Raw genomic sequence first — 12092 nt, 5'->3', positions numbered from 1 at the left:
AACACAGGTCATCATAACTGTCATTTTTTTGCAATATATTTATATATATATATATATTTTCCCAAGATGTTCATCCATATAATAGACATTGACAGATTTACACTACAATTGATTTCATGTATGTCTGGTTGCCAAAAAGGTTCCCTGTTACAATGTAATTCGTTCTGTTTTAATATGTAGTCCACTATAACTTATGACACAAATAAATAAAAAATAAAATAAAATAACAACATAAAATAAAACTGTGAAGACCGCATTACCCATGATCCTCCAGCCTAGTCCCTCCAAAAAGGCCAGACAAACAGGGTTAATGCTAATCCTCAACCTTTCCTTTCCAAATGAACCTCCATAAATCAAATAAATACACAAATGAAGCACAAATTGTTATTAATACAGCAACTTGGCTCTTGGTTCGATGCATTTCTAGACCTCCATGAAGCTCTATGGTATCAGCTCCTTAAATTCTGCTTGTTTATACTGTTTATTCAGTCCCAAAAACCTTCAACAACGAATCAAACTGTTTTATAACGCCATGGCAACCAATTGAAATTGATTTCAAGTCTGTACAAGCTTTCTGAAAAAAACTTTTGACACGCTAACCTTTAATAAGGCAGGGTTCATTTTCCAGTATTACTTTGATATCTTAGGTCACCGTTCTTATATTTCAACTTAAATTATAAAAAAAAATCACCCTCTCCTAACTAAGCACAATGAAGCTGTGCCACAGAGCACCACTGTGAAGCCTTAACTAATTTCTACTTAAAATAAAGTAAACAACTGAAGACTAAACAACTGTATGACGTGAGCAATGGAGAAATCACTGTGGCTTTGAGCCAGTAAAGTTCTGTGTCTTCATTGGTTCCCTCCCAATAAAGAAGACGCAGCATCTTTAACAGGCTGGCGTGACAAAACTACTCCCACCGTCCCTCTCGACCCACGCGGTTTTGAACAAAACATACAGTAAGTGCCAAGACAAAAGAAAATGTCTTCATACACTCACACAAAGAAAAACAGAAAAGCACATACATTATTTGTAGTAGTCCCCTATTAGAATCCTTTCAATATGTGAAGCGTCTTAAACTCTTTTTGATTAATTTGTCACGTTTGAGTCCTACCCCAATGCATGATGTTTATTAGTTAGTTATAGACTCCTTTAAAATGTTGACAACCCCTTGGAGAGAATTCTTATATTTGCCTAATATAATAAATAGTTTATCTATTTTAATATGATCAACATCTTATTCTAATTCCAGATTGCTTATGCCTTAAATGTAAAATCTAAAAAAAGGACCCCCTTCCTCCAAATGAAGCCCACACTACAACAATACAGATTTGTTGTCTTTTTTCTTCTTTAAACAGCTACAAAGAAATAGTTCCATGTTTTATGTTCAGCATTAAAGATACAGACCTAAACGAGAAGTTGTGCTATTATTGTTTAGATATCAGGCCTGGGGATGCGTCCATCAGATTGTGGTTTCAAATTCCTTATCCTGTTAGCAATCACCTCCACTAAATATTCAAGTACAATAAACATAGACCTGAAGAGAGATGGGCGATTTCTTGTTTCCTTTTGCTGGATGAGAGCTTTTAAAAACCAGAGATCTGGGGAAATGTTGTCCCTTAAACTGTTTTTGATGGCAGTTGGCAGTATAAGCAAGATATAATATGGTCTTTGGTCATTTTTCATTAAATAAGCTCAATGTGAGTGGGACAAAGGAGAGAAGGAGCATGCAGGGATGGGGAAAAAATGAAATTAACTAAGGCAATCTCCTTTTAAAGAAGGAAAAAATGAATGAAATGAAAATTATTAGCGTTCAAAGTATTACAGTTCGTTCTGCTCCAAACATTAAGCTTTTCTTAATATGGAACAACACACCAGTGGAATAATGTATATAGCCACGCCCCCTTAACAGCTCCGCCCCCTGTCACAATCAATCAGCTAATCTATGCCCTCCCCCTTGTTTATGCAAGCAGGTTGCCACGGGAACAGCCTTTCTTTACCTGCATAGGTCTAAGCAGCCTAATCTGTCAGGATGAAGCCGAAATACTCCACACACACACACTACGACGGGTGGCTAGAAACCGAATCATGTGTGAAAGAACATGGCGCTAAATTGGAAACGTGAAGGGGAGGAGGGGGGTGTTCACGTGCAGACGCACACTTCACGCCTGGCTCGCTTTTTGTCGACAGATTGGGTTGGATGAGGCTGATGGGTGATGCTGATGGAGGCGAATATACGCACAAGAGCAAACCAGGAAGAGCACTGTGGAAAAAAACAAGACAACAAGAAAAAAAAACTTCCCCTCAGGTGCTTGGCAGTGTGTAATCTACAGCTGAACTCAACAAACAGGCACACAGAGAGGTGGATAATAGCGAGGGACACAAAGGTGCTCGCTGTGCACATGGCACCAGCGTCAAGTCCTGAAACGACGTGCTCCCTTTCCTGCCTGCTTCGCACACAAAAATACAATAGAATCTATATCTAAAATTAAAAGAAAGACTAAATTAAAGGCAGTATCTAGATTTAAGAGAGCGAACCACAGCTGTCAAAACTACCTCACACTGAAGTATCAACCTGTGTGCTTTCAGACGGATGAACTCGTGTATCGGTTTGGCAGTAGTTCTGCTGCAAGGAAGTAACACAGCACCCGCAGTCTAACCAGTTAAAACGCGCCATCAAAAACAAGCTTTTTGTGCATGATACTATTTCCCCTTTTCGGCCTTGAATCTCTCTGGGCTTCAAAATCTTTACCAGCAGAATGAATCAGTTCGCAGTTGCAGTTCGAATAGCACTAACGCTTTCAAGTCTTTTCACTTACAGCGCAATTGACCCATGTGCGATTAATTACTTCGCTATCCCTGTCAAAACCTAGTTTGACTGCGTTACAACAAGTACTCGAGGTGGTTTAAGACCTATTTTGGAATTCTTTAAGATAAATACACTTACTTTGTTTGATAGACAGCATAATTCTACACTGCTATTAAGGAATGTTTAAGAGATAAGACACTAAAGACATTAAATTAAGATAAGCATCTACAGTCATTGGTCCAGTCTGTTGTGGCAGTTCACTAAGAGTAAGTACTGTTGGTGAGAGAGAGAGAGAAAGAAAGAAAGAAAGAAAGAAAGTGAAAGGGGGTTGAGGGGGCAATGTGTAGGACTGAAATAGAGTGCATGTGACAAAGAACAAATTGGGGATATTGATTTAGTACCTCAGTTAAGGGAGTCTATCGCTTGTGCAAAAATACACCAATACTCAGTGAGCAAGAAAGAGTGAAATAGAGCATGCAAGATACAAACACCCAGATTAAGAGGCAGTAGTTTAAACCTGAAGCAAAATAAATCTTTCAAAACTTAAAAAAAATATACAAATGCACACTCACACACAAACTACAAAAACCATTATATCAGAATAAAACTCTACAAAGAACATTTGGAATATATACTGTATAATCTTATCATATTCTAAGGGTTGTGATTTCTTTTTTATCGGTTGTCACAAGTAATCAGGAGTTTGGAGTATGAACAGTATTTCCGAAAAGCCGGAGGTATTTACAGAGGAGACATGGCCACACACTCACGGACAGGATGAACGAGGAGTTACAGGGGCCCAGCTGTGAGGCAGAGGAGGCAGGGGGCAAGGGGGCTCGGGAAGGGCCGGATTTAGACTCTTTGAGGGCAAATAAATCGATTGTTGTGAGAAGTCGTTTTTCTCATCTTTGTTTGGGAGGGATTTTTCTGTGGCTTGGAATTGGGCATTCATGAGCTCAGAGTGGGGTAGGAACGTCACGCATTAGGTGCTGAAGTACACTGTGAAGAGAAGCAGATCAGATTTATCGTCAACATTCGAGAAACTGTACGTAATATGAAATATGATCTTATAACGAGTTACTCTAAGTATTTTCTACTTTTCAAGTATTTGCCACCTTTTCACTATCCAAGACAAAGGAAAGACCGGAAGTCATTTATTCCTAATGGAGAGTAGTATGGGAGTGGCGTGGCGTTTGATCATATGTGTATGCTGAATTTTCTGATATAATTTGAGCTTTGGAAACACTAAAATATTTGATGTTTTGCAGCTAGGCCATATGCAACTGCCACAGCATCAGATTAGTGGAGATGCAAGTGAAATGTATAATATTTTCCAACCTGTAAAATGGGCAGTTATGAATAATTAAGTCAGAAATGAACTTATAATTGTTTATTTACATTGATTAGAAAAAATACTTTTTTTCAAACATGTTGGCTGTAATTTGTTTTGTGTGGATATATTCACACTCATACAATGGTGAATAAGATCGGTATAACAGCGGATTTTTTTAACATTCCATGTGACTGCCACTAGGGGGCAAAATGTGACGATTGTACCAAGTATTGTATGAGAATATCGGATAGTGGAAAGGCTGTTTTAATTTTAAAGGAAAATTCCGTGTTCAACATGCAATTTTCGCTCAAAATTTTGTACGTCAGTTTGTGAAATCAAACACAAATACCAAGTTGACTGTAAAGAGTGATTAAAGGACAAGTTTACAGATTTTCAACCAACTTTGTATTTTTACTATGTGTACTATTTCTTCATGTTACCTGCACTCAGATCTCCCGGTTTACTGGTCAGCTAAAATCCGCTGGATGGCACAAAATGCTACATCTTTTGACAGCTCCAGGGCTTTAGTTAAAACTACAGATTTATACATTTTTATATCCCCACCTACAAACAGCCCAGTGCAGCATGGGTGTTGAAGCTCCCTACCTTTTTAGCACACAGCCCTCTTTCTATGTTTTTGCTAGTCATGTAGCACTGATTATAAAAAAATGCCTTTCTACGGCATAGACAGCCAAGTTTTATCTTGCCAGAGGCAAATTACCCATTTAAAACTGAATTTCCTTTTACAAACAAATCATTTCTACGGTGATGTCTTCGGTTCACTTAGTTTTGTCGTGGCCACGACATAATAACTCGTGGGAACGTGATCTTATGTCGTGGTCTCGAGATGCTATGTTGAGGGAACAACATCCATTTCTTGTGGCCATGACTTCTTATGTTGAGGGAATGACATATTTTTCTCGTGGCCACGAGTTAATGTGTAAACAAACCTGCGTGACCATAGCAACCCGGGATTATCAGAGATGGATAAAACATTTTTCATTTTATATTTGTATATTAATATTATTATTAAATTAACTTGTTAGGGCTATATTTTTATATTTATTTCATAAATAAAATATTTTCTTATTTCCCCTTTCAATTCGTGTATCGCTTTACCTAATTAACGTTCTGTATAATTATGTTAGTATTTGCTAGTCTACCATATATTTTGCAAATACTGTAAACGCCTGACAATTATGCCAATACAGTTTTGACTTTATGATTGTATTCATGCCCGTGTGTGATAATAAATGAGCGTGTTGTGGTTTCATTTACAAATGAAACTACGTGAATGATTAATTCCTCAACGAAACACTATAATATTTATAATTATTAATTTGCAGAAATAAAATGAAATATATGTTAAATTCAACCTTTAAACTGCACTTCCAGTTGGCTATAAATTCCAGTCAGCATAATCAAAGCTTTACTGGCATATCGAGCATTTACAGTAGGCTATTATTTACAAAACGTTATGTAAAGAGATCGAAATGAAGGGAAAAACGAATATGCTATAAAAATATAATAGGCTAATAATAACAACAACAACAATAATATACAAATATTACGGAAAAAAGATGATCAGTTAATTAGGTACAAGACTGTGGGATGGATAAAAATGTTTTCTTGTAGGCCTATTTTATTTTATGTACTTTATGAAACATTTAGTCATGATAAACTTAATTCGAATGCTGTCTACATCGCTTGCAATAGCCTACAGTCCGGTAGCCTAAGCCTATGGTTAATATAATAATTAATAATTTCTTAATTCAAAACAAAACATTAATAAATCTATCTCCGATAATCCCGGGTTGCTATGGTCACGCAGGTTTGTTTATGCATTAAACTCGTAGCCACGATAAAAGGATGTTGTTCCCTCAACGTAGCATCTCGAGGCGACTTCACATCGCGTGGCCACGACATAAAGATGTCGTTACCTCGACAAAACGATCTCGTCCACGACAAAACTAAGTGAACCGAAGATGTCCCCTCCCGGTCACCGTACATTTCTGCATTTGAGATTCGAAAAATATTTTCCCCGTTGTTTTAACCCATAATATTCCTTTGAAAATCAATAAGAATATTGTCATTGCTTACCAATGATTATAATGAGGACAATCGCGCATATCACCCCCAGGATAATCATCATCTAAAGGAAAGAGGCAAAAAGAGGGAGAATGAGTTGAAAAGCAGTAAAAAGTAGACTATGAAGACCCAACATTCACACATTTGATCCAAAAATTTATTTTGAACTACTTTTTGTTTTGAGGATAGGAGGATTTTTTATATTATTGTAAAATATACAATTTTAAGCTGTGAATACAAATTTTAATTTTTGACTTCAATTTTTTTTAGATTTACTGTTAGCTGTTTGCTTGATTTAGATGTGTTGTTATGAAAAATCCATTGCCTTTTCAGCCTTACTCGAGGCACTTTTTGTGTTGTTTACCTTGGCATTCTTCCACCAGTATTTATTCTTGAGCTTGGCGGCACTGGTCTCAAATTGTGAGGCTCCAGCCTGCAGGGCATCAGCCCGATCATCCAGTTCTGACAGCTTCTGGTCCCTCTCCAGAACCTTGTCTACGTTCACACGCATAATGTCCACCACCTGAGAAAGGATGAAGGTGACTCTTAGTAAACTGTGTCATAAACGTGTCTTCTGAAAATGCACTTATAGATGAAAGAAGGCAAAGAAAACGGGCTCACTCACCTCATCCACCTGAGCCTGTGTCTGCTGTAAGCGACGGTTGCTGGTGAGGTTAGGGGGAGGCTGGTTACCTCCTTCTGGGGCACCGGCAGGGCCTGGGGCAGACCTGCAAACCAACATACAGGCTTTTGTCAAAACTTCAATATTACTGAGGTAATAGCAAGTCTACTTGCTAATGCCAATCTCAGCCACCAGAGGAAGACAAAACTCTGAATAAAGGTCACCTCTGAAGGATCCCTGGATATAATCCCTGTTTAGTAAGAAAGGAAATACTTTTTCCTACTGGGATCTCTTTTTTTATTTATTTATATATTTAAATGGAGTAAATGAGCTAGTAGTAAAGCTTACCATATTTTTATTCTTATTTACCAGCCTTTTTTCATTCTCATTTACTTCCGCTCCTTCTCATTTACAATAGTCTATATTTAGACATCAAGTCTTGGTTCCTCTCACCTTCACTGACATGAAAAAATTTATTTGCACTTTGCTTTGTGTGAAGTGTATAATTTTAATGGTACTTATAGCCAGAACATAATAGTCTCTATCTATCTATCTATCTATCATCCAAGCATAAGAAGCAGAAACAGGCTTTAAGAGGAAATACTAAATACTACTATTATTATCATCAAGACTAATGGCTGCACGGATGCTACATTTCTCATTTAAAGCAAAATGTGTGTCAGTTCATGAAAAGGAATTTGATTAAATGACACACCGAACATTTGTCCTGAGCTCTTACGGCCTGGTTATGCAAGGCTATTTTTCCGATGCTAACTGACAAATTCCAAATAAATGAATAAGAAAGCATCGTACATTTACTGCATTTTACGCTAATATGAGGTTAAATAAATTGTTTCTGGACTGTTCCTTACACACGACTGGTAAAGGCATCCCTTTACCCTTCATTAAGCATGTGTGTGTGTGTGTGTGTGTGTGTGTGTGTGTGTGTGTGTGTGTGTCTCTCTGTCATTGTTGCGTCACAATCAACATACATTTTATCAAATAACTGGACCAGATGTTTACATTTGTTACTAACTGATACAAATCTGTTTTTATGTAAGCTAGAACCTTAAAACAGCAGATTGGTCATGTCAAAATATCACACTCCAGGCCCAGTGATGCTTTAATATGAGTATACAATAGGGGAGGTAATATGGACATTATTGAAGCTGCGCGCCATTTGCAGCCTCGATTATTTAAACCAGTTAAACGAGCGTGTCTAGAAAATACTAGTATACACGGCCATCTTTCCTGCAGAGAAACACCTGCGCCCTTTGTGCCAGCCATTTGGCTTCAGTCTAACCAAATATCAATGAATATCAAGGCCTGGTTCCATAGAAACATGTTGAATGGGTTAGAGAATAATATAATTCGAAAATGTAACAAATTGCATCGCCCCCTTTAAATATATTATGTGGAAATACAGTGGGCCTTGGGCTATTTGAGACAAATCCCAGTGGGCTTTTGAATTGACATCGAAATTATCATAGGGACAGGGATGTTGGTGGACAAATATATCAATTGCAATAGCCTACATAATTTTAATTCATAAATTATTTTCATTCTAAAAAGCGCTCGACCAATTCCAGCCAAACCAGTCCAATCCGGTGTCTATGCGTGATTCTATCTCAGCTGCTCATACCAAACATGAGAATAAAGCGAAAAACATCTATATTATAAATAAACTCGTTCCCATACAGCAATTTACTGTATAGAAGCAAATTTTGTATGTCAGCGGTAGCAACTAAAATGGAAAAACATTGGCCATTAGGAGCCTATTTATAGACGATTATATAGCAGGTGCGCTCGTCAGAATTCAATGGAAATACGCAATAGATGTGGAATAATACGAATATACAATCAAATATAAACCTACGGTAATATGGAATAAGATTATTTTGTTCATACATATTCTTATTTGTAAACCACGTTCTATTAACAAGTGGCAGCAGCATCATAATAATCGAGCAAAGAAAGAGGTTCTAAACTAGATTACGAAAATTAATTTCAATTAAACCGTACTCACATTTTGAACCTGGTTTTGTGTGCGTCTACAATGTGTGGATGAACGCGCTGCTTCAGGCGTTTCTCCCCGTCTCCGGGATAAATAATGCACTCTCCAGGTTATTCCAGTAAAGCGGTATTCCTTAAAGGTTTGTATTTATTTATTTCCAGCGCCTCGCTATTATTGCCTTTATAAGAAGGGCGCTCTACCGCTACTCTCTTCTGTCACTATGAACACATAAAAAATAGATGTTCGGATTAGGCGAACAAAGATGGCTCGTTGACGTCACTCGTCATCCGGGAAGCTGCATGTTGGAAGCAGTGCAGTGACCATGAGAGACAGGAGATGGAGGACACATTGCTTGTTGACAGTGTGACAAGACGGGACAGGGCACGTTTAGGCTATCCGTGTGGAACACTTTCAACAGTATATGTAAGAGGACGTGGGATGGGGTTCATGGATTGTAGATTGTATTTGCACAACATGCCTTGTGGTTAATTTATTTATAAATAAGGATTGCTGAAACAAACAAAATGGCGGTCTATGAAGGGATGAATGGGCTTCCCAGGCTGCGTAAACACTTGTTAGTTATCATAATGGGAAATATGAAAACATTTAGATTTCTGGAGCAGTGTTATTGTAAAGCATCCTGACAGCACATGTGCCGACAATACAATTTCATAATACTTTTAGCACTAGACTAAGTAAATATTGTGTGTCTACTCATGTTGCCTTACGCGGTATACTTTGTAAGATGACATCAAAAGGTAATAGTACAAACGGAAAAAGTGTTTGGCAGCGGTGGGATTCGAACCCACGCCCCCGAAGAGACTGGAGCCTTAATCCAGCGCCTTAGACCGCTCGGCCACGCTACCGTTGGGAAGCAATTCACTCCTAGGAATCTAAAACTAACTCTTAAAACGCTTGTCATTTAGGTTTATATTCAGGCCATATTTAGGTTTATACATCATCTATAAAGAAAGTTGTATTATTTCATTATTTATTAAACCACTGAAGTTTTATTAATCACATATTTTATTATACTTATCATCAAAGTGACAAAACCGTTATATTTTAAAAAGAATAGAATATGTATTTAGAAAAATACACTTTTAGAGTTTAAGACATGATTACTTAAACCACTAGATGTCGCTATATGCATGTAGTATTCATATGGTTTTCATCAGATATCTCTGCCAAGAAAAACTTTACCATAACACAAAATGAATGCGACGTGTAAAACCACGAATTCAAGTGACGATGTTTAAACCTCAAAAATATTTTTTTACATAATGTAATGTAGCAGAACTGTGCTTCATACACCCACTTCAAAAAGTTTACTGATCAGTTCTGATAGGAGATTTTGTATTACCATTTCTAGAACAGTAATTTAATATTAGTCTAAATGGAATTCTTAACAGCAATTCGATGTAAATACGTGTTATTTACACGTTTTGCGAGTAAGCGAAATTCACAGCTTCCTCTGTGTGGGAACACTTAGCCCTTCCTCCTGACTCATATTAGCGGTTTTCTAAATAAATAAACGCATATTTTAGGTGTTTTTATAAAATATTTTTAATGAAAACCTGAAATGGGACTTATATCTGTATTAATTTTACGGTTACACGAATAAATAGCGAAAAGCCCATCGGTTTCAAAATCCACCAATGGGATCGCAGGAAACGCCAGCATGTTAGGTCTAAAAGAAACTGAATTTAAAATCTATAGTTTCACTTTTAAAAAACGCTAAAACGTTTCTCTTGTACTAGTCATTGAATGTATGACTACATACGTGATGTGTACTTTGAATTATTTTGAACGAGTTAGAATCACAACCATGATTGAAAATACTTGCGCGGTTTAACAAAACCTTTCCGAGACCTTGATTGAAGTACATTAGTAGGTTTATTGCTTATTTGTATACTTAGAAATGTGGTTTCTGAACGTGATGAGATGATTTTATGAATACGTGATTATAGACGGTATTCGTTCAGAGTTTGCAACACCTAAACAAATCTTGTCTGAATTTTGCGTGTTGATTGAACCTGGTGAATACAAGATATAGGACCTATCGATAGATTCCCTATTAACGGTTATTTCTATGGGTCGCCATATTGGAATGGTTAAAGCAGGTCTAGGAATACTCGAGAGCAAACAGACTGTAACCCTAGTTTTACGCATGTGTGAATATCTGTATCTGCAATAGACTTCAGATGATTTAGCAAAGGATGGAAAACCCGTTTTCTCTACACACACACAAAAAACTGTTTACCCACATTCAATGATCATTATGTGTATTCCAAAAAAATACTTTTAAAGAAAGAGCTCGCTGGCGCCGAGGCTTAGTTGGTTAAAGCGCCTGTTTAGTAAACAGGAGATCTTGGGTTCGAATCCCAGCGGTGCCTTTTGAGATTCGCAAATCGTGATTCTTGTATAAGTATGACTGATAAGAAACTAGATGAAGAGCTCAATAATGTTTTTTTTATGGATTTTGTGAAAAAGATGACCAGTTGCAAGTTACAAATTGGAAGCTATATTTTTGAAGACATATCTAAAGATAATAGCTAAAAATAAAAGTTGAAGTTCTGTGCTCTTTGATACATCCGGAAATTGAATGTTTTAGTGACGTGATAGTTTCTTAATTTAAAATAATTAGAAAACAGTTTTGGCAGCGGTGGGATTCGAACCCACGCCTCCAGGGAGACTGGAGCCTAAATCCAGCGCCTTAGACCGCTCGGCCACGCTACCCTATTCTGCCAGCAAAAAAATGCTATACAAATTAATACAGTGGTCAGTTACTGTGAGTTTGCGGACGAAATTATTTGCTTTTCAATAACCGTTTTCTTTAGATTACCTGATGGTGTCAGTGTGCCCACATACTTTCGATAAATTCGCATGAAACAATAATATGAATCAGATAAACAAACCAAAGTAGTTTTTATGTGACCATATCCTTTATTCTGGCCTCAAGATTTGTTTTGTTTAAAGAATACAAATCTACCCAGATAGCAAACTGACATAGAATAAACGTAGAATCGACGTTTCTCGTGGCGTCGAAACGACGTTGATCTCCGACGTCGATCCAGCATCGTTTTGCTCATCGGGGTAACGTTGATCCAACGTCAGGCACGCCATTCTAAACTAACGGAAAATCGAAGCAATTGGTTCCCTTACCTAACGCTGCATCGACGTTGATTTTCAGTTGGTTGAAACGACGTCACAGAATCAACATAA

The 12092-nt window shown here is 37.3% G+C and overlaps 1 protein-coding gene and 3 non-coding genes across 4 annotated transcripts; 1 reads left to right on the top strand and 3 right to left on the bottom strand.

The window, feature by feature from the left end:
* Positions 1-168: 168 nt before the first annotated feature.
* LOC107678028 (vesicle-associated membrane protein 2-like) lies at positions 169-9128 on the bottom strand. The gene is made up of 5 exons (XM_016473134.1): positions 8880-9128; positions 6857-6959; positions 6596-6754; positions 6244-6295; positions 169-3809 (listed from the first exon to the last, which is right to left on the bottom strand). Coding segments are annotated over exons 1-5 (333 nt in total). The 5' UTR covers positions 8882-9128; the 3' UTR covers positions 169-3792.
* Positions 9129-9651: 523 nt separating this feature from the next.
* Positions 9652-9733, bottom strand: trnal-aag (transfer RNA leucine (anticodon AAG)). Its single transcript has one exon. It is a non-coding gene; the product is annotated as a tRNA-Leu (tRNA).
* Positions 9734-11189: 1456 nt separating this feature from the next.
* Positions 11190-11263, top strand: trnat-agu (transfer RNA threonine (anticodon AGU)). The gene has a single exon. It is a non-coding gene; the product is annotated as a tRNA-Thr (tRNA).
* A 261-nt stretch (positions 11264-11524) lies between these two features.
* Positions 11525-11606, bottom strand: trnal-uag (transfer RNA leucine (anticodon UAG)). Its single transcript has one exon. It is a non-coding gene; the product is annotated as a tRNA-Leu (tRNA).
* Between the last annotated feature and the right edge of the window lie 486 nt (positions 11607-12092).

This window comes from Sinocyclocheilus anshuiensis, unplaced genomic scaffold (assembly GCF_001515605.1).
Source record: "Sinocyclocheilus anshuiensis isolate Anshui unplaced genomic scaffold, SAMN03320099.WGS_v1.1 scaffold260, whole genome shotgun sequence".
NCBI lineage: Eukaryota > Metazoa > Chordata > Actinopteri > Cypriniformes > Cyprinidae > Sinocyclocheilus > Sinocyclocheilus anshuiensis.
The sequence above is the reverse complement of the archived record's forward strand: the minus strand, read 5'-3'. Positions and strand labels throughout refer to the sequence as shown.

What these genes read in the sequence shown, in the direction of transcription:
- LOC107678028 (XM_016473134.1), bottom strand. An exon ending in CACAGGCTCAGGTGGATGAG is followed by an intron (nt 6,755 to 6,856) that starts GTGAGTGAGCCC and finishes ATCCTTTCTCAG; the next exon opens with GTGGTGGACATTATGCGTGT. An exon ending in ACTGGTGGAAGAATGCCAAG is followed by an intron (nt 6,296 to 6,595) that starts GTAAACAACACA and finishes TCTTTCCTTTAG; the next exon opens with ATGATGATTATCCTGGGGGT.